This window comes from Bufo gargarizans, chromosome 2, assembly GCF_014858855.1.
Source record: "Bufo gargarizans isolate SCDJY-AF-19 chromosome 2, ASM1485885v1, whole genome shotgun sequence".
NCBI classification, from domain to species: Eukaryota; Metazoa; Chordata; class Amphibia; order Anura; family Bufonidae; genus Bufo; species Bufo gargarizans.
Genome location: NC_058081.1, coordinates 424,789,740 through 424,816,903, shown reverse-complemented (window position 1 = coordinate 424,816,903; position 27,164 = coordinate 424,789,740). Strand labels below are relative to the sequence as shown.

Sequence of the window (27,164 nt, the reverse complement as noted above, 5' to 3'; positions counted from 1 at the left end):
TATATATATATATATATATATATATATATATATATAGCGGAAAAGGAGATTTGGCGGCACCAGTCTGTTGGCTCAGGTGCTATGTCCAAAGGAATGAGCTTTCCACCTTGTAATATATGCAGAGAATCGGACAGCACTCCAAGACTTGAAAAAAGTAGAAATCTTTATTCACCCATGTGAAAAATAATATTTTTCACATGGGTGAATAAAGATTTCTACTTTTTTCAAGTCTTGGAGTGCTGTCCGATTCTCTGCATATATATATATATATATATATATATATATATATATATATATATATATATATATATATATATATATATATATATATATATATATATATATATATATATATATATATATATATATGAAAAAGAAACCATCGGCGGCACCACCCTCAAAATTAGTAAGATAAGGACAGGTGCAAAATCCAAGTTCGGCAGCAGGCTTACCCACTTATAGAAATGAAAAAATTGGACTGCACTCCAAGCGTGTCTTCAGGAAAAATCTGTTTAATCACCCATAAATGGCAAAGCAACGTTTTGGCTCCAACTGAGCCTTTCTCAAGCGCTTGAGAAAGGCTCAGTTGAAGCCGAAACGTCGCTTTGCCATTTATGGGTGATTAAACAGATTTTTCCTGAAGACACACTTGGAGTGCAGTCCAATTTTTTCATATATATATATATATATATATATATATATATACTAATGCCAGAAGCTTGACCAATAAAATTGATTAACTAGAATTCCAACATAGTGGGAATGAAAAAAAGACAAAGAAAAAGGATGATTGAATGGAGCTCCAATAATTATGTGTAAATATATCAGCGGTCAGTAGCAACTGCTGATGCTGTTGCTTTTCCCCATACATTCGCCAAAGAAATTGCGCAAAAATCTTCACATAGTAAATATAAACTTTATTGACAATGTAAAATTCATGCATGAAGATTAAAAAAAGGCAGTACAAAGGTGGAACACAAGGGAGAGGAATAGCACCCAAGGAGGGGCTGGGAGGTCAGCACACCAGGAGTCAGGGAAAAATATATTAAGATAATCAGATGCTAGTCACAAAGACACCTCAAGACAATAAGCCCCAAGCAATGGCAAACGGAGACAAATGTGAGGGTAAACAGACTTGGTGATTAAGAGAAAAGGATAAGCATACACTGAGTGGTGTGTCAATCTCTCAGCCACCTCCTGACCCAATGCCGTTTCGCCAGTCAATCTGTAGGTATTGGGATGATTGATTTCCGTAGAAAATGCATTTACCCTTTCCAGAAATATCATATTTGAGTGTTGGCACATGTTTGTATGTTATTTGTATTAAGCATGTGTGCTTCTTATTTCAGGTTCCTTCCAGCTCTGATCACCGCTGTCCTCACAAATCACCTGGCATGGGTCCCTACTGTAATGCCCAATGGACAACCGCCCATTAAAATCTTCCTCGAAAAACACTCTTCACAAAGTGTAGACTTGCTGGCAAAGACCCACCCATACAACCCTCTCTGGGCACAGCTTGGTAAGTTGCACTTGACATTAGTACGAATGTTTCTTAAATCTGTGGATAACGTTGCAATTTTAATTTAATGTTTATCAAAACTGGTGTAAAGTAGAACTGGCTTAGTTGCCCATAGCAACCAATTTGATTCCTTTTTTTAATTTATTTTAGAGCTCCTTTGGAAAATGGGAGGAGGCATCTGATTAGTTACTTTGAGCAACTAAGGGCTCTTTCACACTTGCGTTCTTTTCTTCCGGCATAGAGTTCAGTCGTCGGGGCTCTATGCCGGAAGAATCCTAATCAGTTTTAGGCTGAATGCACACGGCCGTGTTTCACAGCCATGTGCGGGCCGTGGAACCGCGGCCTGGATCCCTCCTGAGAGCAGGAGCGCACGGCGTCACTGGTTGCTATGATGCCGTGCGCTCCCTGCTGCCGCCGCAATACAGTAATACACTGGTATGATCTATACCAGTGTATTACTGTACTGTGCCGGCAGCAGGGAGCGCACGGCGTCATAGCAACCAGTGACGCCGTGCGCTCCTGCTCTCAGGAGGGATCCAGACCGCGGTTCCACAGCCCGCACACGGCTGTGAAACACGGCCGTGTGCATGGGGCCTTATCCTAATGCATTCTGAATGGAGAGAAATCCGTTCAGGACCGGAACGTTTTTTGGCTGGAGAAAATACCGCAGCATGCTGCGCTTTTTGCTCCGGCCAAAAATCCTGAACACTTGCCGCAAGGCTGGATCCGGAATTAATGCCCATTGAAAGGCATTAATCCGGATCCGGTCTTAAGCTAAACGTAGTTTCGGCCCATTGCCGGATCCGACGTTTAGCTTTTTCTGAATGGTTACCATGGCTAAAGTCCTGGCAGCCATGGTAAAGTGTAGTGGGGAGCGGGGGAGCAGTATACTTACCGTCCGTGCGGCTCCCGGGGCGCTCCAGAGCGACGTCAGGGCGCCCCACGCGCATGGATGACGTGATCGCATGGCACGTCATCCATGCGCATGGGGAGCTCTGACATCATTCTGGAGCGCCCCGGGAGCCGCACGGACTGTAAGTATACTGCTCCCCCGCTCCCCACTACTACTATGGCAACCAGGACGTTAATAGCGTCCTGGCTGCCATAGTAACACTGAACGCATTTTGAAGATGCATCCATCTTCAAATGCTTTCAGTTCACTTGCGTTTTTCCGGATCCGGCGTGTAATTCCGGCAAGTGAAGTACACGCCGGATCCGGACAACGCAAGTGTGAAAGAGCCCTAAGCCAGCTTTCCTTTGCACCAGTTAAATTTCTCACGCAATAAGTTTTCCTATTAGTTTCATTCTGCGCACTGCTTACATTACAATGGTTCTCAAGTTATAATATCAATGACTGTTGTAAGTTAAAAGAATGTAACTTAAGATCATAACTCTATGGAGAACAAATAATTGTCTTTCATTCACCAAAATGTCACCCAGAATAATAAAAAATAGAAAACTGAAAAAAAGAGATACGTAATTAGTACATATAAATTAAGTCACTTGAGAGCTGCCGGAAGCTGTAAATCACTTTTTATGTAGTGAACAGTAATCATCTTCATCTGGTTTTCAAAGAAGCAGTTTATCCTGGCACAGATGAAGAGCAGTATAGGACTTGTAGTACCACACTGTACAGTAGAGAGGCGCTACTAGGCAGACAGTCGGTGCATCCACTTCAGTAATACAAGTGCCTATGCTGATTAGTTGGATCTTCCAGTCAATCACAACTGCCAGTATGCACAGATCTGAATTGTGTGCAACATTGTATGTTGACTGTGCTTTCAACATGTAATGGCCTTGGACAGATAATTTCACAGTGAAAATATTGTATCCTGAGTACAAGGTAACTTCAATGACCACTGTATATCCATATGCTGTGTAGGTCAACTTTGGGTGACAACTCAGGCTCTTTCAGTTCGCAGGAATAGTTCTTTTGAAATAGTCATGAAAATGTTGAACAAGTACTGTGTGGGCCTGTTTTCTATGTGGCACTGTTGTGTAGGCTTTTATTGCTGTGTACTTAGAAATTGTTGTGTGGGCACGCAGCTTTCATGGACATAATTACTATGTGGAGAGACAGCTGTATTGTGAATAAGCAAATCTTTCTAACTGGCTTGTGCATTTGCCAGTCAATAGAATACAATGGGAGAATGAATTTGCTTATTCTTGTTTGCTAGACTATAGTCTCTTAATGGCTGGCAAAGTGGGCAGAAAGGGAAATAAAAATAAGCTGGTCCATATCTGTGAGCATCTTGCCTATATACAGAGCCACTATGTGCCTGTAGCTACTTGGTATACTATTATGATTATAGTATGTACACTTTATAGTAAATGTATTCCCATAATTACTAGTTTTTATTTTTGTCCTTTTGGCTTTGATGTTTAATCATTTTCTGATCTGTGACAAACTATTAAGATGGATTTACACTGCCTGATATTCGGTAAGAGTATCGGGAATGAATGTTCCTGCGAACGCTAGTTCCCAACAAGGTGCTAGTTCCCAACAACCTGATGAACGAGCGTTTCATCCTGTCGTTTGTGCAGGCACCACCTTTTACCAGTTCTGGGCAGCAATCTACATCAATCATAGGTATCAGATCCATTAGCCCACATACCTTCAGGACACACATGTGCCTCGGCTTTCCCAGGCTCTCGGTGCGCATGTCAGGAAAGAAAGGGCTACGTCACTACCTGATTCACCCAGGGTCAGCTGATCGCGAGCGGCTCCGCCCAAACAATCTCTCGTCATCATACCTCTCCTGTCATGTGCACCGTTGCCTATGAGCCGGTCCGCCCATCCCCGAGAACTGAAGGCGATCGCCCCACACCACCACGTCCACAGCGTTAGCAGTCAGAACCTGGATCGAGTTGTGCGGTAGTCAAGACTCACCGGCCTACTCTTCACATCCTCTGGCGCAATCGGGGGTCGTCCGCTGAGGAGCAGGCGGAGGCACGACGTCTCCAGCCGAAACCTGACCTTGGTGACGTCATGGCCCCGCCTCTCTAACTTCCGACCCAACCCGTGTTGCCAGAGACGCAACCCAGGTCTAGCCCCGCCCCCCGCAGTGGCGTGCGGTGGGAGACACCCACACTCATATCAGGGGTGCAAGTAGGACCAAGCCCTATGATCTATGCTGTGCCGTGATCCATGTGGGCCAGGAACAAGTGAGAATGTGCATTAATCAAAAATCAAAGTACAGTTAAAAAACACTATACAGAGAACCAGTTCAAAGGTCACTCAGAATCATTACACATTTGTTACTGAGAAATCTACGTTCATTCCAAAAGGTTGAAGGGCTCTCATCTCAAAGATCCACTTAAACTCCTTTTTGCGTAGAATCCGATCCTTGCCCCCCCCACGTCTCAGAGGGCCGACAGAATCAATGATTCTAAACCGGAGTTGGTTGACCGAGTGTCCACGCTCCAGGAAGTGTTTTGCCACCGGCTTATCAATCTGGGCCCTACGAATATTGCTCTTATGGGAGTTGATACGTTCCCTGGCTTCCATTGTGGTTTCCCCAATGTAAATAAGGCCACACGGGCACGTGATCATATATATCACGTCCCGTGACCTGCATGTAAAGAAGTTTTTAATCTGAAAGGGCTTGCCACTATAGGGATGGGCAAAGGTATCTCTCTTTAGCATATTGCCACAGTTGCAACAACCAAGGCAGGGAAAACATCCCAACTTCCTTGGTGCCAGATACCTCTGCCCCTCCCTATGTGGCTCACCAACCTCGGTCCTCACCAATTTATCACACAGGTTGGCCCCTCTCTTATATGCCATCATGGAGAAACCCACAAATTCCTCTACCATGGGTAACCCTTTTTGCAAGATGTGCCACTCTTTGCGTATAATACGCGCTATGTCACCACTGTTGGTTCCATATGTTGAGACGAACGGAATCCGTTTAGAGTCCCTCTCCTTCTTCTTTCCCTGGAACGTGGACTCTCTATCAACCTCCCCCACTTTTTGTGAGATCTTCTCCACCAATCGTCGTGGATATCCCCTCTCGAGGAATTTCTTCCCCATCTCCTCCACCCTTATCCCAAATCGCTCCTCCCCCGATACCACCCGTCTCACACTCAGCTCTGGATCTGATACCTATGATTGATGTAGATTGAGACACCTAGTAGGAGCACCAGAGGACGCATCCTTGATGACATCAGCACCTTATTCACTATGTTATTACTCCTGTGTGAGTGGGTGTGTTTTAATGTATTTAAACAGGTACTTTTAGATTTCACATTGTGTTTGATAAAGGCTGTGAAGCAGTCGAAACGTCACAACTGTTGCACGCTTGTTCACTTGGCGGTTCCCATTAAAAGGGACTTTTTTACCGGTCATGCTGCCTCCATCTTCTTTTCTTGGACTTATCATGTAGGAGCCCTGATGAATCTTGGACTCCAGGTAGGCTGTTGCATACCGGATGACCTCAAGTTCTGGTGAGTGCGATTCCATTATTATTTTTTGTTATTGTCTGGATTCTTGGAGTCAGCACCGGGGTTAGATCCTCCAACATGGAAGGAACCCCAGGATCTAATAAGGTCAGTGAAACCGCCAATGTGAACTCGTGCTTATATACAGATGAACAGATCCAGAGACTCATTCATGGGGATAGCGGGGATGTTGCCTTCTTGAGCACCCCCTCTACGGACCTGCTCAAACGTAAATATGAGCAAGACTTACACTTGAATACGCTTAGAGAATACTACCGCACACAGCGGATACCTCGGGGTTTAAGATCCCATCTCAGACCGACCCTACTCCCTAATAACGAGAAATTCTGCAAAAAAATTGAGTTGATTAACAACAAACATGCGTTTGAATTAATGCTGCTAAATATTGACTTTCTTGGCCAAGAGATCGAGGGGGTGAAAGTGTTCATGACAGCCTTGGAGTCACAGATTCAGAATTTACTGAGCAGTGACGAGAACACAATGTTCTTTGAGAAAATTAAGAACTATACGCTTCGACATAAAACTGAAGTCGAGAAAATTAAAAGGGACAAATGGCATCGGGATCTGGATGATTACCAGATGGGCCAGGTCTATAATTTGCAGCAGCAGACGCATAATAAACCTCGCAGAAAGAAGGGGAGAAAGTTTGAGCAGAGTCGATTTGGCTTCACGACGGGCGAGTCTGACTCCTCAGACGATACAGGCAAAATGGCTTTTTTAGGCCCCCCGCCACACAGCCAAAACGGAGGTGCAGTAGGGGGGGGGGGAAATACCATAGACCCCAGAAAAACCTTACCTCCACCATTTCAGAAATACAAGACCACACGGGGACGGACGACGAGACGCAACCAGATCTAACCTTGAATCTGGTTGTCAATATTTCCACAAAACAGCTATCTACTGAGCAAAAGACAACTTTTCCCATTTTTTTATACAAAGTTGGCATTTGACCAAGATATTTATCTCACCCAGCATGGGTATATGTAAAATGACACCCCAAAACACATTCCCCAACTTCTCCTGAGTACGGCGATACCAGATGTGTGACACTTTTTTGCAGCCAAGGTGGGCAAAGGGGCACATATTCCAAAGTGCACCTTTCGGATTTCGCAGGCCATTTTTTACACATTTTGATTGCAAAGTACTTCCCACACATATGGGCCCCTAAATTGCCAGGGCAGTATAACTACCCCACAAGTGACCCCATTTTGGAAAGAAGACACCCCAAGGTATTCCGTGAGGGGCATGGCGAGTTCCTAGAATTTTTTATTTTTTGTCCCAAGTTAGTGGAATATGAGCCTTTGTAAGGAAAAAAATAAAAATAATAAAAATCATCATTTTCCGCTAACTTGTGACAAAAAATAAAAAATTCTAGGAACTCGCCATGCCCCTCACGGAATACCTTGGGGTGTCTTCTTTCCAAAATGGGGTCACTTGTGGCGTAGTTATACTGCCCTGGCAATTTAGGGGCCCAAATGTGTGAGAAGTACTTTGCAATCAAAATGTGTAAAAAATGGCCTGCGAAATCCGAAAGGTGCTCTTTGGAATGTGTGCCCCTTTGCCCAACTAGGCTGCAATAAAGTGTCACACATCTGGTATCGCCGTACTCAGGAGAAGTTGGGGAATGTGTTTTGGGGTGTCATTTTACATATACCCATGCTGGGTGAGATAAATATCTTGGCAAAAGACAACTTTTCCCATTTTTTTATACAAAGTTGGCATTTGACCAAGATATTTATCTCACCTAGCATGGGTATATGTAAAATGACACCACAAAACACATTCCCCAACTTCTCCTGAGTACGGCGATACCACATGTGTGACACTTTTTTGCAGCCTAGATGCGCAAAGGTGCCCAAATTCCTTTTAGGGGGGCATTTTTAGACATTTGGAGCCCAGACTTTTTTTTTTCTCACAAAGTCTCACTTTCCGCTAACTTGGGACAAAAATATTTTAATATTTCATGGACTCAATATGCCCCTCAGCGAATACCTTGGGGTGTCTTCTTTCCAAAATGGGGTCATTTGTGGGGTGTTTGTACTGCCCTGGCATTTGAGGGTCTCCGCAATCATTACATGTATGGCCAGCATTAGGAGTTTCTGCTATTCTCCTTATATTGAGCATACAGGTAATGAGATTTTTTTTTCCGTTCAGCCTCTGGGCTGAAAGAAAAAAATGAACGGCACAGATTTCTTCATTCGCATCGATCAATGTGGATGAAAAAATCTCTGCCAAAAAAAAGAGGGGAAAGGCGTCTGCCAGGACATAGGAGCTCCGCCCAACATCCATACCCACTTAGCTCGTATGCCCTGGCAAACCAGATTTCTCCATTCACATCAATCGATGTGGATGAATAAATCATTGCCAGCATTTTTTATTTTTTTTTATGTACAAAGTGTTTGCCAAAGCATAGGAACGCCGCCTCCTCCTCAGCTCGTATGCCTTGGCAAACGTATCTTTTACTGTAGAGTAGAAATCTCGTCTTGCAGCGCCGCATACACCGTCTTGCGTGTAATCTGACAGCAGCGCAATGCTTCTGTCAGAATGCACATCAGTGCTGCAGCTGGTCGATCGGTTGGTCCACCTGGAAGGTAAAAAATAAAATGAAAAAACCAGGCCGCAACGCAATAATTTTATTAACTTTTGAACAGAACATATAAACTTTAACTTTTTGAACTAAACATTAACCTTTTTGCTTACTGGTGTTTTTTTTTTACCTTTATAGAACAAACCTCTCCTTCCCCATGGGTCAATGTGCAAAGCGCAAATCGCCCAAAGATGTGGCGAAGTGCGTTATGCACTTTGTCCCAGGTGAAAGGAGAGGTTTGCAGCAGCTGTGAGTGAATGGGCCCTAATAGCCCTGTGTGCCTGTCCTGGTGAGATGTGATCCCTATGCTAGGTGTACCTGTGTGTTGTACTTCCGGAAACACTTCCCTAAGCATAAGGCAGGGTGGTTAGGACAGTCAGGACAGAAATAACGGGTGTCACGCCTTATTCCACTCCTGCTACAGACACAACATCTTTTTCGGGGTGACGGTTGGGTTGAGGTACCGGCAACGACATTGGGGAAATGTCGCTCGTGTAGACGGCTAACTACACTGGTGGATGGGGCCACGGAACCTCCTGGGTACAGGAGGTTCTCGATGATCTCTTCCTGAAATTTGAGGAAGGATCCTGTTCTCCCAGCCTTACTGTAGAGAACAAAACTATTATACAGAGCCAATTGAATCAAATATACAGACACCTTCTTATACCAGCGTCTGGTTCTGTGGGACACTAAATACGGAGACAACATCTGGTCATTGAAGTCCACCCCTCCCATGTGAAGGTTATAGTCGTGGACTGAGAGGGGCTTTTCAATGACACGGGTTGCTCGCTCAATTTGGATTGTCGTGTCTGCGTGAATGGAGGAGAGCATGTAAACGTCACGTTTGTCTCTCCATTTTACCGCGAGCAGTTCTTCGTTACACAATGCAGCCCTCTGCCCCCTTGCAAGACTGGTGGTAACGAGCCGTTGGGGGAAGCCCGCGCGACTAGTTCGCGCGGTGCCACAGGAGCCAATCTGTTCTAGAAACAATTGCCTAAAGAGGGCCACACTTGTGTAGAAATTGTCCACATAAAGATGGTACCCCTTGCTGAATAACGGTGACACAAAGTCCCAGACTGTCTTCCCACTGCTCCCCAGGGAGTCAGGGCAACCGACCGGCTCCAGGGTCTGATCTTTTCCCTCATAGACACGAAATTTGTGGGTATAGCCTGTGGCCCTTTCACAGAGCTTATACAATTTGACCCCATACCGGGCGCGCTTGCTTGGGATGTATTGTTTGAAGCCAAGGCGCCCGGTAAAATGTATTAGGGACTCGCCTATGCAGATGTTTTGCTCAGGGGTATACAAATCTGCAAATTTCTGGTTGAAATGGTCTACGAGGGGCCGAATTTTGTGGAGTCGGTCAAAAGCTGGGTGGCCTCTGGGATGGGAGGTGGTGTTGTCGCTAAAGTGCAGGAAACGCAGGATGGTCTCAAATCGTGTCCTGGACATAGCAGCAGAGAACATGGGCATGTGATGAATTGGGTTTGTGGACCAATATGACCGCAATTCATGCTTTTTAGTTAGACCCATGTTGAAGAGAAGGCCCAGAAGAGTTTTAATTTCGGAAACTTGGACAGGTTTCCACCGGAAAGGCTGGGCATAAAAGCTTCCCGGGTTGGCGGTTATAAATTGTGTGGCATACCGATTTGTTTCGGCCACAACTAAGTCCAAGAGCTCCGCAGTCAAGAACAGCTCAAAAAATCCCAGGGCCGAACCGATCTGAGCTGTCTCAACCCGAACTCCAGACTGGGCGGTGAAAGGGGGAACTACAGGTGCGGCTGGACTACCAATCAGGATTTGCCAGCACCTCAGGGATTCTAGGGGCTCTACGGGCCCGTCTTTGCGGTGGCTGCGACGGGGTCACTACTGCTCGTGCCACCGTACCAGCTTCAACTGCCCTTCTGGTGCTCGCCACTTCACCAGGTTGTACGGCAGTGCTGGTACCAGGTCCAGGAAGGGCTGCGCTGCTGGTGTATGCCTCACCACGTAATCCGACAGCACCAGCCCCACTCTGCTGCTCTTGAAGCAGATCCTGCGCAACCTGTGCCTAGCGACACTGGGCCGGGTACGACTGGTGCTATCAGGGACCTCAGCCTCCGCGTCCGAACTTTGGGTCAGAGAGCCACTGCTTTCTACAGGTTCATATTCTGACCCGCTAGATTCATCAGATGAGGGTTCCCATTCCTCATCCGACTGGGTCAGAAGCCTGTTGGCCTCTTCAGAAGAATACCCCCTGTTTGACATTTGGGCAACTAAATTTAGGGGTATTCCCTGAGACTACGCCGCAGCGCGTGTAAAGTGAATGTGCAGTGATCAAAAAATAATAATTTTTTGTCACTGCGGTGGGGCGGGCGTGGGTGAATGCACGTGTGGGCGACACTATAAGTGACACTAATACTATTATAGATCTGACCGTGATCAGTTTTGATCACTTCCAGATACTATAAAAGTACAAATGCTGATTAGCGATACGCTAACTGATCCCTAAACTACCTAACCAAGGGGCCTAAACTATCCTAAAACCTAACAGTCAATACCAGTGAAAAAAAAAAAGTGATCGTTTACACTGATCACTTTTTTCCTTTCACTAGTGATTGACAGGGGCGATCAAAGGGGTGATCAAAGGGTTAATTGGGGTGCAGGGGGTGATCTGGGGCTAGTGTGTGGTGTTTGGTGTACTCACTGTGAAGCCTGCTCCTCTGCTGGATCCAACCGACAAACAGGACCAGCAGAGGAGCATGGCAGCAATATAACAGATCATATTTACTAATATGATCTGCTATATGGCTACTGATTGGATTTTTTAAAAATCAGCAACCTGCCAGCCGCGATCATTGGCTGGCAGGTTGCTGACGAAATACTGCTTTAACTTTTGCCGGCCCGCGATGCGCATGTGCGGGCCGGTTCTGACCGAAATCTCGCGTCTCGCGAGATGACGCACAGATGCGTCCAGGAGGAGTAAATCAACCACCTTCCGGACGCATTCGTGCGTTAGGTGGTCCGGAGGTGGTTAATTAAAACTCGGTTGTCCCACTCAGTCACCCCATTGACCATAATGGGAATTGACAGTTGTCCGGCCTCTCCCTGGCATAAATGCAGGGATTCAGCTGGACAAAAACCATTGTGTGCAGCAATATTTGATCAGCAGAATCCCTGACGATTCCTACAGAACTCTTGCAGGTTCTCTGCTAGGACAGCCTGCCGGATTGCTGTGCCGCAATGTGTGAAACTAGCCATTGCTCTGTTGCTTCTGTCTAGCCCATCCTCAACTCTGTCTTACAATTAATCCTCATCTTGTCACCTCTGCCAATCCCCTCACTAGCTACCAATTGCATACACAAAAAAATAAAATCTGTTCCAAATACTAGCAATGACATACATGGCCATCCACAACCTGTCTTCTCCATATGTCCCTGACCTAACCTCTTAATAGATCCCTGCGTAATCTCTGATCTTCCTGCTCATGCAATAGTTTCCAAGATTTCTCCCAGCACAAAAGTCTCTCCCCCACCGTGGAAGCTATCTAAAGCAACCTGAAAACCTACCTCTAAGGGCTCACGCAAATATATGAGCATCGGCCGTGTGCAGCCCGCATCGCGGATGCCGACCCATTAACTTGAATGGTTGGTGCGGGTGGATCATCGACCTATTCAAGTTGCATGGGTCTGGATCCGTCTGCAGAATCTGCACGGAGTAGGAATGCACGGAACGTCCAGTCAACGGCCATGTGCATGAGGCCTAAAGGAAAGCCTACAACTTAGGCCTCATGCACACGGCCGTTGTTTGGGATGGCGGCTCGGATGCGGACCCATTCACTTCAATGGGGCCGCAAAAGATGCGGACAGCACTCCGTGTGCTCTCCGCATCCGTTGCTCCGTTCCGCGGCCCCGCTAAAAAAAATATAACATGTCCGCGCTTTGCGGACAAGAATAGGCATTTATATTGACGGCCTACCGTTCCGTTCCACAAATTGCAGAAGGCACACGGACGGCTTCCGTTTTTTGCGGATCCGCGTTTTGCGGACCGCAAAAAACGGAACGGTCGTGTGCATGAGGCCTTACAATACCTTGCTGTCACTATGCAGCCATCTGTGCAGCTTCCACCTTCACCTACTGTCTGCTATCACTTCGAGATTGTCAGCCTTGCGGACAGGGTCTCCTCTATCCCTCTGATTGTTCCTGTTTATTGTACTTGTATTCTATTATGTATGCATACCCGATTTCCATGACAGTATCCTGGAATTAATGGCGCTCTAAAATAAAAAATACTACTGCAAAAAATAAGATGTTTTTCAGTGTATTATATGTACCTCCAAATTGTGACAAAAAAAAACCTTTTCTACAAAAATAAACCTCTCCCTCATAATGCAAGTGATGGAAAAGTAAAAAAAGCTTCATTCAACAGTCTGTGGGTGTGGTGCACCGATTGTTTCTTAGGTTTTCTGCCATCTAGTGCCCTTTTTTATTACTGAGGAAAAGGTTTTAAGACATTTTAACCAATGGAGTGAATTATAGACCTGGAGACGAATAACTTTGCTATAGGTTGGAATATTAATACTTTACTTAGAATTGTGTTCAACATATTATGTCCCTACATCACTTTCTTCTCTTTCCCAACCTGTATGGAACATACTGACACATATGGACATGGCTCTAGCAACAAATAATCTTTATACCTTAGATTGTGAGCCCCATTGGGGACAGTTGGATACTAATATCTGTAAAGCACTGCGGAATATAGCAGCGCTATATAAGTGCATAAAATAAATAAATAAATATGCAATGTGCTGGAGTTGCACAGTCTATAGGGGAGGTTGAATGCACAGAGAGAGAGCTGTAGCACAGTTTTCCAAGAAAGAAGGGGTTGAAAGAGGTCAACACCAATGCAGTTGTCCATCGTAGCTACGTTTGTGATACAGTTAATACCAAACTGCTATCACTTTTTTCCAGTTATGAGCAGTAATTCATTTTTCTCGCCCAGTTTCCTTGGGGGACACAGAAGACCTTGGGTATAGCTCATCTCCATAGGAGGCGTGACACTAAGTGAAAACTGTTAAGCCCCTCCTCCACAGCTATACCCTCAGCCTGGAGAGAGAGACTGCCAGTTTTTGCTTAGTGTCCAAGGAGGCAAGACACTCCCTGCTACTGCAGGGCTGTTTTCCCCTTGTTTTAAATTTTGATTTTTACTTTTTTCTTTTCTTTTTGTTCCAGATCATCAGGGACAACAGAGACGCACTAGACCTCTCTGTTTCTCCCGGGGTCGAGCTGCGCCAGTGCCGGTCATCCGCACTGCTGCCTCCCCCACAGAAGGCAAGGTGGATCAGGGCAGCCCAGCTCCCCTACATCCCGCCAGCACAAGGGTCGCCCGCACGCCAAGTCCCTCTTCCAGCGTCCTGCCACTACGGTGCCAGTAGCTGAAGGGGCGACCCTGCTGGAACGGACCGAGGGTGAAGACGGCTATGGTGAGAGATTGGCTTCTCCAGCCCTACGTCCCCCCCCTCACCCCTCACCCCACCCCGGTCTCCTGCGTGCCTGACTCCCATACTGACAGGGCCTCTGGACCCTTTTGTCCCTGCTAGCCCTAGGCTGGCCCCTGGCTGCCACAGGGCGACATTTTGCTCCCATAGGACATGGCACCCTTCTTCCTGCAAGAAGAATGCCTGGGGAGCTGCAGACCTAGCTGCCCCTGACGTAGGGGTTAGGCAGGATTCCCACCCTCACAGACCCGGTCTCAGGGTCCCCCTCCCTCTTACCGGCCACTGCTTCAGGGCCACAGGGCCCGCGCCTTGCTGCCCCTGGTCCATCACGGGCTCCGGTCCGGTCAGCACTAATATTCCGGTGCGGCCGGGCGCCGCAAAAGATTTTAGGTTCCGCGGCTCCCGCGGCGGTCCGCCATTCCAGGCCTCCTTACTTCCGGCAGGCGGGGTGGGCTCCCGCGGCCAGCGAGCCACCATTCCAGTCCTGTCTCTCCGGCCGGCCGGGTGGGCTCCCGCGCCGGCGAACCGCCATTCCGGGCCCCTATCTCTTCTGGCCGGCGGGGTGGGCTCCCGCGGCCGGCATTGGGCTATGCCCAGCAGGTGGCGGTCGGCGGGGCTCCGCTACTTGGTCCCAGGCTTCGGCCTGCTGTGCCGCAATCCCGACCGGCCCGCGGGGTGGGCTCCCGCGGCCGGTTTGAAGCGCCGTTCCGCCCCAGGTCCCGGCGGTATGACGGGCCGGGGGCCGCAATTTAGCCCCCGGCTTCGCGGCCTACTAGGCCGCAATCTTCCGGTCTCTGGTGGAGGGGGCGGGAACTTCTCCAGGCGCGAATTTTCCCGCCTGGAGGTTCCTCCGCCCCCAGGGGATCGCACGCCGCCCTCCAGGCCGGATCCCTGTTAACCCTTTGGGTGCAGGCCGGCTCCCAAAATTGGGTCTGTATAGTTGGCCCCCATTTTTTTCTCAGGGCCCCTATATGGTGGCTCCCCTTTAGCCTCAGAGGCTGAGTTGAAAGAAAAAAATAAATAAAAAAATAATGAAATAAAAATAATAGATCATGATTTCTATTGGGCTGCGCTTGACGCTGCAGCCTCATCAGTAATGCTGCATGTCTGCATGACCTCCTTCCACAGGCGGCATGGTGTTGCGCTCCCAGCCTGCGTCGCTGCTAGGGCATTTCCCCTTTTAGGCGGTTTTCTTGCCTCTTCCAGGATACGGCGCTGGCCAAGTGCATTCGGCCCTCTGTAGGCAGCATTCATCGTCTCTCCAGTTATGGTGCCTGCCATGTGCATTCCCCCCCCCCCTCCTAGGCGGGCTACTGCACTCTCCCTGGCTGGCCATGTGCATGACCCCCTTCTTGGGCGGAATGCTGCACCTTCACCGGATACGGTGCTGGCCTTCTGCACGACCCCCTTCCATAGGTGGAACGCTGCACTCTCTGGATTTGCTGCCGGCCATGTGCGTGACCCCCTTCCGTGGGCGGAACGCTGCACTCACTGGATTCGCTGCCGGCCATGTGCGTGACCCCCTTCCTGGGCGGAACGCAGCACTCTCACTGGATCTGATGCCGATCATGTGCATCCCCCCTTTTTTAGGCGGGATACTGCACTTTCACCGGATACGGTACTGGCTGTGTGCACGACCCCCTTCCAGGCGGCGCTGATGTGCTATGATGTACTTATGTACTATGTTATTATGCTGCACTCTCGCTGATGTGCTATGATGTACTTATGTACTATGTTATTGTGCTGCACTCTCACTGATTGCGCTGCCGGCCTTTTCTTAGGCGGTATGCTGCACTCTCATTGGATTCCCTGCCGGCCTTAGGTATGCCTCCTTCCCTCAGACAGCATACATACATCCCTCTGTCTTTGGGTGTTTCCTCGCAGGTACGTTGCTGGCCACGTGCATGTACCCCATACATGGCAGGGTGCTTGCACTCTCGCTGGATCCGCTGTCGGCCATGGGCATGACTCCTCTTCCGTAGGCAGTGTACGCACTCTTGCTGGATTCGCTGCCAGCCAGGGGCATGCCTTCCTTCCTCAGGCGACATGCACGCGTTCTTAGTGACTGTGGTTGTCTCTCGCCAGTACGTTGCTGGCCATGTGTATGACTCCCATGCATGGCGGTGTGCTCGCACTCTCCCTGGAGGAGATGCTGGCCATGTGCTTTACCCCCTTTTTCTGGGCGGTGTGCTACACTCACCGGATACATTGCTGGCCATGAGAATGGCCCTCTATCATGGGTGGAACGCTTGCACTTCCATTGGATACGGTGCTGGCCTTGTGCGTGACCACTTCTCACTTCAAGGGCAGAATTTGGCACGCTCCTGGGATTCACGGCTGTCCTTATGTGGCTGGGCTGGACTTGTACATGTCCCCATTCATTGGCAGAGTAGTTACTCTCTCGCTGAGTTCAGTGTTGGGTGTATTATTGCACACTCATTTAATGCTAGGATACCCTGTGCATGTTCCCCTTTCACTAGATGGACCTCCTGCATTCCTGCTGGTTTATAGGGTATGTCCTGCTTCTCTGAAGTAGGTTCGGCCTTAGGCATCACTCCCTTTTGGGACCGGTCTTTGCACTCTTGCCAACTGTAGTTGGCCAGGTACAATTTCCCCCCTTTCGGGGTGGACTGATTGCGTTCCGTCGCATGCTATACTGGTTTTGTGCATAGCTCCCTTTCAGGTTGCACTTTGCGATTCCGTACATGCTGTGGCGCTCTGGGACGAGCCCCCCTTTTTTCTAGGTGGGTTGGCCTTCTCGCTGCTTGCGGGGCTGCTCGTTCGTATGCCTCACCTGCTTCCTGCGGCATACCTTTGTTTCTTGGGAGCCGATGCTTGCCGCCAGCCTTGCACTCGTCCCTAGGGAGTTCCTTCTGTCCTCTTGACCGGACAGGCTCTATTTCTCTCTGCTGCACCGAGCTGGGTGGTGCTCATTCATTTAGTTGGCCTTTCATTCCAGGGAGTGTTCGTGGGTCCTAGATGCATGCCCTTTGCGTCCTTCTGCAGCATTGCTTCCCTGCGCTAGTGGTCCCATGGTCGAGAGTGCTGTTGTCTGCGGGGCCTCTCGAATTCTTCATTGGCGCTGTCAGGACTGCGGTTCCCTTGCCTGCCGCAATTTCCTCCTCTTCGGATGCAGTGTGGTATGAGTCCTTCCTCTTGGCGCCTCTACGCTTTCTGTCTGATCTGCTGCCGGGTTCGGGCTGCTCTTCTCGGGACGGTCACCCAACTTCTCTTGGGTGCTGGATTACCCAGGTCCGGAGGACCTCCGCCTTGGGTTCTTCAAGGTATTCGCCTTCTGCGAGGCGGTGGACCGGGCGTCTCACAGTGTAGCGGGTTCTGTTTTTGAGCTGTCTTATGGCTTCCCTGTTGCCCACTCCTCCTCCTTTCGGTTGGAGGGTGTTATGTCGGCCTCTGTCTCGACTGCCTCTTTTCGCCGGCTTTGTTTGGCTCCCGCTCTATACAGATCACTCCGATGTGGCTTCCCACAAGACTACGGAGGCTGTGTTTTCACTGTCCTCCCCTCTGGGGTGAGCCTGGTTGTTCCTGTGGATGGTTCCGGTGTTCCTTTTGGCCTCGTACTGTCTCCCTTGTTCGCGCTGGCTGTATTAGCTGTGTGCTTATTTACCGAGTCTACCGCGTTCTGTCCTCCCGCTGGGTGCAGATTGCGTGGCCCGTTCTAAGACGATGGTCCTGATGTAAACTTACCTTCTCGGTAACTTGGGGGGACTACCTTTTCGGTTCAGATTGTCCTTTGATCCCACACAGGGGCTGTTCAACGTGGTTACATCAGCATGGTCTTTAGCCTGCCTTCTCCTGGCGTCTGGCGGATCCTTTTGGGTCTTTGCATCTGTCCTTCTGCTCCCCATTCGGGTGGATGCGGGTCAACGTTGTTCGGGGCCGACGGGGCTAGTTTTGTCGACCCTTCTGCCCGTGTTACTGGTCTGCGCCTGTTCTCATTGGGTTTCGCCTGCTTGCCAGGCGACTCCAGCGGGTTCACTGCTGTCCACTCCTGGCTGTGTCTCGTCCAGGTTCTGTCGTAAGATTTAGGGTTTTTTGTCTGGGGTTCTGTGGAAAGCTGTGCATTCCCCACTCTGAAGTTCTTTCCCCATGGTTCTGTCTTTTGGTTGAGGTGTCAAGTGTCGGCGCTGTTCTTCCTCTTCCAGCGTTCCCGACCCTCTGGGCCTGCCAAGACCTTCTTCCTCGGAGTGGCTCTTTGGTTCCTCTGTGCTGTCCTTCGGTACCGCCCTGGGGACTATATCCAGAGCTCTCGGCGCTCCAATCTTGCCCTTGGAGCTGTTACAGGAGTTCACTCTATCCTTCTGTCCTGTACGGTTGTGTTCCGTATCAGTCGTGTCTCTGACGGGTGCCGGCATGGCCCCCTTTTTTTGTTATGAGTTTTCTGTCCTTTCCAGGACAGGGCTGTTCTGCATCTCGTTTCTTCCTTCCTTCCTTCCTTCTGAAGGTGGTGTTGCCTTCGCTTCAACACCTCACCTATTTGGACGTTGTTTGGGCCTGGCCGTTGTTTACTTGGAGATCTCCGACTCTTGCAGTCGTTCGGCCTCTTGGGTTTCCAGGAGGTCTGTGCATAGGGTTGGCAGACTCCAGGGTGGTTTTCCTCCGCTTGATCAGGTTGGCTATTGCTGAGGTTACCGCACCTAGGGCAGGATTCTGTCTTTGGTGTCACCGTTCCTTTCACCAGAGCGGTCGGTGTCTCCTGGGCCGGAGGCATTGGGCTTCGGCCGTGCATTTGGGCACGGTGGCCACAGGTCTGCCTTGCACGCCTTTCTGAGTTCTACAGGGTGCATACTCTGACTTTGGCAGATGCTGCCTTACCCCGCCTGGGTTTACAGGCGGCGGTTCATTGATGCCTTTCGGGTGCTTCGCCTTGGTGTTGTGGTCCCTCCCCCTTTTGGACTGCTTTTGAACGTCCCAAGGTCTTCTGTGTCCCCCAAGGAAACTGGGCGAGAAAACGAGATTTTTGTATAACTTACCAGTAAAATCTCTTTCTCGCTCTTTCCTTGGGGGACACAGCACCCACCCATTAATTGTTTTTTCTCTGTGCGTTTTCCGAGTTTTTGTTACCCGTTGGGTAGTTGGCTTGTTGGTTCCTTGTTGGACTTTGCCTTTTCTCACTGCTTGGACACGCAACTGGCAGTCTCTCTCTCCAGGCTGAGGGTATAGCTGTGGAGGAGGGGCTTAACAGTTTTCACTTAGTGTCACGCCTCCTATGGAGATGAGCTATACCCAAGGTCTTCTGTGTCCCCCAAGGAAAGAGCGAGAAAGAGATTTTACTGGTAAGTTATACAAAAATCTCGTTATTGTTGATATTATTATTTTTCTTTTTTACTGTGACCTTGTATTCTACCTGTATTCTGTCTGGAATTTAAAGTGGTCGTCCATTTATAAAGAGCTGTTATAGGGGACCCTGGACCCCCACCCATTGCCTGAATTGAGGGGTCCTGTGTTCCCTGTTTGAATTGAGTGGTGGTAGACTGTGCTAACTGTCACTACATTCAAAGTCTATGGGACTGATGAAGACTGCCAAGCAGTGTATTCTATCTTAGTCAGTCACATAGACTTTTAATGGAGCAGAAGCACATAAATGACCAACAGTCACATTCCCACTGATCTAGCTGTTCCCTAGATGTTATACTACCCTGTATAACTCTTTATAATCGGCATACCACTTTAACAAGTCTGGGCTTTGAACAGATAGGTTGTAGTCACAAGAAAAGGTGATCGTTATGGATGAGCTATAAACCTTGTTCTTGCATGACCATGGTGAAACACCTGATAGATAAACCAAAGATAATATTCTAGGGTAATAAGGAAGTAATCTGCAATATGTATCAGAGGTTAAGAGTCCAGATACAGCAGGGCACCAGAGTCTAGTATTGTAATATGTTTACGTAACATTTTTCTCTTGTCTGTGTAGGAGATTTATATGGAGCCATTGGGTCACCTGTGCGGTCATCACGAACAGTTGTTGTTGGCAAGAGGCAAGATCTTGTGCAGAAGTTGCTGTATTTTCTTACCTACTTTATCAGGTGCTCTGAGCTCCAAGAGACCCACCTCTTGGAGAGTGGGGAAGATGAAGCCATTGTTATGCCTGGTACAGTCATCACTACCATGCTGCAGAAAGGCGAGGTAGAAGAGACTGACTATGTCCTGATCACAATGCACAAAAATAAGGGCTGTTTGCTGATCAGTGATTCAGAGGAAATGCAAACTTCTGAAAATAAGTGTCAGTGTTGCCAGTGTCCCCTCACTGACCAACAGAACAACGGCTTGGTACAGGAGAACCATCCAAAGAGCTCCTTCTCAGAGTCAGTAGAGGCAAGCAGTGATGGAAGCCAGTTAGTTTCTCAGTCATCCAGCCAAGAAGAAAACGGTTATTCTGAAGTATACAAGGATAAGTTCATAACCTGTCTGGATGCCAAGATAGAGACTGTCATTAATGTTGGAGCAGCTCCATTAGAAAAAATTGTCTTGGCACTTGACAGTCTTGAGCCAGCAGTTCAGGGTCTGGAAAATGAAAAACCACAGGATAAAAGCCAAACTGTTAAAGGCATGAGAACTAGTGAAATTAGTATAGAGAAGAAACCTCCTGACAAGTCTGCAGCAATACCTTGTGGTTCTGGCCATCTCTTGAACAAGGTGAAATTTCAGATTGGTGATTCTATGTCACCTGACTCCGATATAGAGATAAAAATCCAAAATGTAGCAGATCAGATGCAGAAGCACCAGCTTAATCCAGTGCAGGAACAGAGGACGCTTTCTGATCACCAGTTAAGTGTGGCAAAACCAAATACTGAGGACCAAAAAACCGGTGGGTCATCTGAGAAGCTTACTCGGGTTGCACACAAAATCCAAAACTGGAATCCCTTTCATCCTGAAAACATTAGCATGTTTGATGAGTATTTTCCAGAAGATGGTTCTATTGAGGCAAAGATCATTGATGAAATTCCAAAAGGAGGTGTAAAAAAGTCTGATGGTGACCATGATTTGGGGTGCTCAACCACACTGTGTGAAACAGGCAAGCCTTCTTGTAACCGAACAAATTCACTTCAAAATTTATGCAAAAACTGCTTTGCTGAGCAGGACCAAGGAGACAAAGTCTCTGTATCTGTCCCCCATGGGGATGAAGAGAAATCTGAGTGTAAAGTTGCAGTAGGCACTGACTGGGACATTCCAAGGAATGAGAGCTCAGATAGTGCCCTGGGTGACAGTGAAAGTGAGGATACAGGCCATGAGCTTCTCAAACCAAGTATTAATTACTATGGGATCGAGCATGAAAGTATGGAAGAAGAGGAAATACAGTTTCCAGGGTGAGAAGTTACATGTTGTTGATGTCAGTTACAGTTACTCAATGTGGTCTTAGGTGAATATCTTGATACCATATAACTGATGCTCTGTACTCTAACAGGCTTAGTAGTGTGCCTAATGAGTGAGAAATATTGGGTCTACAGTTACTTTATTAAATAGTTTCACTGATATTTTGTTAATTTTATTTCCCATAGGCTCCCAGTTACACCTTATGGAAAAACTATTGCATTCATAAATATGTGCTTTCGTAGCTAATGTTATCATATTTTGTTGCTGCTACATTGCAGTGTTGAATCTCTCTGAACACCTACTTTTATATAAATATATATATATATATATATATATATACACATCACATCTTATTCTCTGTTAACACTTCATGTTGTGAAGTGTAAGGTCCAGAAGTCTAAGCCTGATCTTGGTGTAGACCAGGGATCTGCAATCTTCGGCACGCCAGCTGTTTTGAAACCACAGTTCTTATCATGCTCATTCATTTCTATGGACGTTCTGAGAAGAGCGGAGCAAGTATGCATGCTCGGAGTTATAGTTTTACAACAGCTGGAGTGCCAGAGGTTGCCTACCCCTAGTGTAAACCTTAGCGACTAGCTGGAACTGGGATCTCCAAGATATTCTCTCGTCATTGCCAAGTCATGACAGTTGACAGTGTATGTACCCATTGTCTATTTGGTGGTAGCTTTTGTCTAGGTAAAGCTGATGTATTTTGGCAGTTAATATTATTTCTGGAAAAAAATGCAGAGCCTTTTCAAGTACATAGATTTGTGCACTTTTTCTTCTGACATCATCTTGTTTTTTAGATCAAAATTGGTTGAAGTCAACTCTGTAAAGCCCAACATTGCTAACTTTGGGAGATCTTTGTTAGCTGGCTATTGCTCATCCTATGTACCAGACTTTGTTCTGCAAGGAATAGGAAGTGAGGAAAAGTTAAGGCAGTGCCTGGTGTCAGACTTGTCACACGCTGTACAGGTATGTACTGCACACATATTGGGGACATGTGAAGTACTGATGTTTCATTTTTTCCCCCTTCAAAATCCAACAAGCAATCTCTGATGAGGGAGTTCTAGTGGGTGACTGATCATTTTGTTTGTTTGATTTTCCACCATAGCATCCAGTCTTGGATGAACCCATTGCAGAGGCTGTCTGCATTATTGCAGACGTGGATAAATGGTCGGTACAAGTGGCCAGTAGTCAGAGGAGGACGACTGATAATAAGTTGGGCAAGGAGGTGCTGGTATCCAGCCTGATCTCCAGTCTTCTTCATTCCACTCTCCAGCTGTATAGACACAACTTATCTGCAAACTTTGTAAGTATTGTTGTTTTTTATGGTTGAACTCCACTGCAAGCCTTTAAAGTACAGTCTTGACTTTATCCTTATAAGCAACTGTTGGTATGCATTACAGATAGGGCAACCCCTAACCCTGTATGCACAAGCTGAAATCTTTGAATCTTTGTTCCTGCAACTGTAACAAATGTAATTTTTCTCCTCTCCATTAGTGCATCATGCATTTGGAAGACCGTCTGCAAGAGCTTTACTTCAAAAGCAGAATGCTTTCTGAATATTTGAAAGGACAAACCAGAGTTCATGTGAAAGAGCTCAGTAAGGTGTTAGGGTAAGATTGTTAGAGACCTTATCACATGTATTGACACCACATCCTAAAAACTAGATCATATCAGGGTCCATTCACACTTCCTCAAGTGTTTTGCGGTCCACACATTGCGGATCCGCAAAACACTGACACTGGCAATGTACGTTATGCATTTTGAGGACCGTACAATACACTATGATAGAAATGCCTATTCTTGTCCGTGGACATGCTCTATCTTTTTTGCAGGGCTGCGGAACAGAAGTGCTGTACGCATCTTTTGCGGCCCCATTGAAATGAATGGCGTCCGCACCCCTTCCGCAAAATTGCGGAACGGATGCGGCCCCATAAATGTGAACGTGTGAATGGATCCTTAAATGGATTGTCCAGGATTGGAAAAATCATGGCTGCTTTTTTCTAGAAACAACGTCACACCTAAGTTTCTCACATGGACACAAGCTGTTTTGTACCAGAGCCAGCCTTAGGGTTGTGTGACCTGTGTGGTGGCACAGGGCACTCTCTGATAACCAGCTCACTCCTGCTTTCTCTCATGGCTACTGCTTTGTTGATGGTGAATTAACAGTACTCCCATGGACACTCCTAACTTGACGAACTTCCAGTGTTGAGAAAACATTGCAGGAGACATCTTTTCATCTGCTCAGTGTGCAGTAGGAATCTCTCTCTCATATCTGTCCACCACAATTTTTATTTTCCTGCTGCTCCTGTTCTTCCACTGTCAGCCCTCAAAGCTGTGCTGAAATGTCAAAAATAAAAGGTGGGATCTGATTGGTTGTTATGGGACAACTAAGCTAGTTCTACTTTACACCAGTTTGATAAGTGACCCCCCCAACAGTCTTGACTGCCCAGATGGCACTGATGTGTCCTCTCCATTCTAAGCGTGAGCTCGGTAGTGCAGACTATATATTACATTGCGGCTTTGAGAGCCCACAGCGTGTAGTAGAAAAATAAAATATAGCAATCTGGACTTTATCTGCAGTACTACTCATTAATACTGCAGGTAATGGTCCAATATCATTGTCACAGGATTTCCTGTAAGAGGCTTGCGCCTCTAAATTATTGTGGTTAATCTGACAGCTGTGGAACTAGGATAACTGGAGTAACTTTTCTAGAAAAAAGTATTAGGTGTAAAGTCACCTAATTTTTACCTATTAAACCACTTGTACTGGCAGCAGATAGTTGCAGATGCGTGGCAGACATATCTTGACATCTTGCAAGACATATGTTGCTTCACTCCAACTTTCTACTCCCCTAGACGGCATATCGGTGACGTCAGAGCAGAGGAGGAGGAAGCCGTCCACAGCATAGGGGGAAAGGGGAAAACATTTTGATCTTAGGGACGGAACTCAACCTGGGAAAGGGCAGCAGGCTTGGGCACTTTGAGAACCTAAGCCTGCTGGGCACTTTGGAGCCATTATCGGAAGGATTGAAATGACTTTTTCCAGATGATGCAAACATTGTCAGAAGAGTAAAAGGTATGTGTGGAATGCATCTGCAATGATCTGCTGGCCAGTACAAGTGGTTTAATAGGTGCAAGTTAGGTGACAGACCTACGGAACAATTTATCAAACAACATGCAACATTTGATGAGTGTGGCATAAAGTATGTCTTATGTGTGCATCTTTGCTTACGAGGTCAAAACGTTTCTGGTTCAGGGCACTAATGTGTTTTTTTTATTGTATTTTTTCTTCTTTTTTTTTTCCCAGAATTGAATCTAGTGATCTTCCGTTACTTGCTGCAATTGCCAGCACCCACTCTCCATACGTTGCACAGATCCTTCTGTAAAAAAAGAATGCAATTTCACACCATGAGCGACAGTGGAGAGGACAATGTCTTATTGCTGTATTTGGTAATAGCAGTGGAATGGACTTTACAGCTATGTAGTATCTGCTACCAGCTGACATTCAGGAAGATAATCACATTGCAGGAGATTCCCCCCAACTTTTCTAGATGGGAGTCAAAATGGAAGGAAGAACTTCGGAATCATTAGACGTAAAACACATACAGTTGTGGGTCCTTATTACAGCAGCATTTCAGATGCTTATAAAGACTCCAGAAATTTGTTTCTTCCTCTTTGTAACTTTGTATGAACTTTTTAATATTTTTTTTAATTTTTTTTTTATATAGGGTGAGAAGTGAACAAATGTTGAATGTGATTGAACAGCTGCTTTCTACAGTACAAATCTCATTTTTATGTAAAAAGCTTCACTTGATGGGGCAGTTTATATGAAGAAGAATAATATTGCTCCAACAGAGAAAGCTATCCTTATCTACCAAGGTGTTAAATTTGTAAGGTTACATTAAACCTTGCAGATTTGATGTTTTGTAGCTTTACAGGTAAAATACGTAACATTTTAATGCAGTGCCGCAGTGTGATTCCTAAATGGCACTAATTGCAATAGATTGAACTGCAGATGTAGCTCTTTACTGTGGGCAGAGTTAAGACGTTACAACTATTTTGAGATTAATTCACCTTTTTTCTACAGTTGAGCCATAACCTTGCTTCCTGGAAATGTAATTTGTGCGTTTGTCAGTAATGACCTTCCAGTGTATGTTGTCCATTTGAATTTATTAACTTTTCTGTACATCAAAAGTTAGAAAGAATATTAAAGGGGTTGTCCCATCTGAGACATTTATTTGGTATTGCTAGGGACTGCAAAGTGAACTTTGAGCGCATGGTGCATGTATGGCTTTTCTCTCTATTCACTGCTATGGGACTTCCGAAAATAGCAGTGTGCTTGGTTATTTTCAGAATACCCATAACAGTGAATGGAAAGCAGGCCACCCAAGTGGGACAACACCTCCACCATGGTGAACCACCATGTGATTTTTTTTTAAAATAGTCAATACAATGCTTGACTATTTTCAGGAGTCCCATAAAGGTGAATAAAAGGTGGCCACACATGTGCAGCTTGCTCTCCCTTCACTTTAGGAGCTCTGTTCTTGAGGTGGGACCGGCGCCTATTTGACATTTATCCTAGAGATCTGCCGTAAATGTCCCAGATGGGACAACCCCTTTAAAGAGGGACTGTTTTTTTTGTTTGGTTTTTTTTTAAAAAGCATATACTTCCATTCTCTATAAAAAAAAAAAAAGAATCTGGAGCATTATTTTTATTCTTTTAAGAAACTGATGGGAATTTAACATATTGGGACTACTTATTTGAAGTCAGTTTTGCATTGGCGTACTTTATGCCACATTATCAAAGGTCTCCGGTGGTTTGATAAATTTTTCTTATCCTTAAAGAAAACCTGTCACTGGGATTTTGTGTATAGAACTGAGGACATGGGTTGCTAGATGGCCGCTAGCACATCCGCAATACCCAGTCCCTATAGCTCTGTGTGCTTTTATTGTGTAAAAAAAAAAACGATTTGATACATATGCAAATTAACCTGAGATGAGTCCTGTCCCTGACTCATATCACATACAGGACTCATCTCAGGTTAATTTGCATATGTTTTAAATTAGTTTTTTTTTTACACAATAAAAGCACACAGGGCTATGGGGACTTGGTATTGCGGATGTGCTACCGGCCATCTAGCAACCCTTGTCCTCAGCTCTATACACAAAATCCAGGTGACAGGTTCCTTTTAAGGCCTCATGCACACATTTTTTTGCGGATAGGATGGGGACCCATTCATTTCAATGCGTCAACAAAAAAATGCTGATGGTTCATCAGTTTGTGTTCCGCGTCCGTGTTTCCCTACAGCAAAAAAAAAAAAAAAATAGTGCATGTCCTACTTTTTTCACATTTGCGGACAAGGATAGGCATTTATTACAAGGGGTCTGTGGAAAAAAATGGATCCTCCAAAAAAAAGGATGCCGCCTCAGGTTTTTTTTTGCGGATGCACAATTTGCGGACGCAATAAACAACTTTCGTGTGTATGAGGCCTAAGCCTAACGCTTTTGTCTAGAAAAAGTTTTCTTACTCCACGCTCCTACTGCAGTGAGATTGCAACTTAAAAAATAAAGGTCTGAATGATAAATCTGAAGTGGAACTAATTAACATAGTTAGCCACATCCACTTTTCTACCCAAATTTCAAAAGTGGTGTAAAAATTCAAAAAAGTTAGTTTTGTGACTTTTTGAAGGCAGGATTCTGAAGGCATGATAAATCACGGCCAAACCTTTTTTCATTGGAAATGTTTGATATATTGACAATTGAGTAATACAATT

The 27,164-nt window shown here is 46.5% G+C and overlaps 1 protein-coding gene across 7 annotated transcripts in view; it reads left to right on the top strand.

Moving 5' to 3' along the window:
• FNIP1 (folliculin interacting protein 1) overlaps positions 1 to 26,282 on the top strand; it is a 257,563-nt gene extending 231,281 nt beyond the window's left edge. For all 7 annotated transcript variants that reach the window (XM_044280903.1, XM_044280910.1, XM_044280907.1 and 4 more), the window contains 6 exons: positions 1,350 to 1,519; positions 19,982 to 21,374; positions 22,188 to 22,356; positions 22,496 to 22,693; positions 22,885 to 23,000; positions 24,698 to 26,282. In XM_044280903.1, coding sequence (XP_044136838.1) covers positions 1,350 to 1,519; positions 19,982 to 21,374; positions 22,188 to 22,356; positions 22,496 to 22,693; positions 22,885 to 23,000; positions 24,698 to 24,776 — 2,125 coding nt within the window. In that variant the 3' untranslated portion in view covers positions 24,777 to 26,282. The remainder of the gene's footprint in view (positions 1 to 1,349; positions 1,520 to 19,981; positions 21,375 to 22,187; positions 22,357 to 22,495; positions 22,694 to 22,884; positions 23,001 to 24,697) is intronic.
• The last annotated feature ends 882 nt before the right edge of the window (positions 26,283 to 27,164 follow it).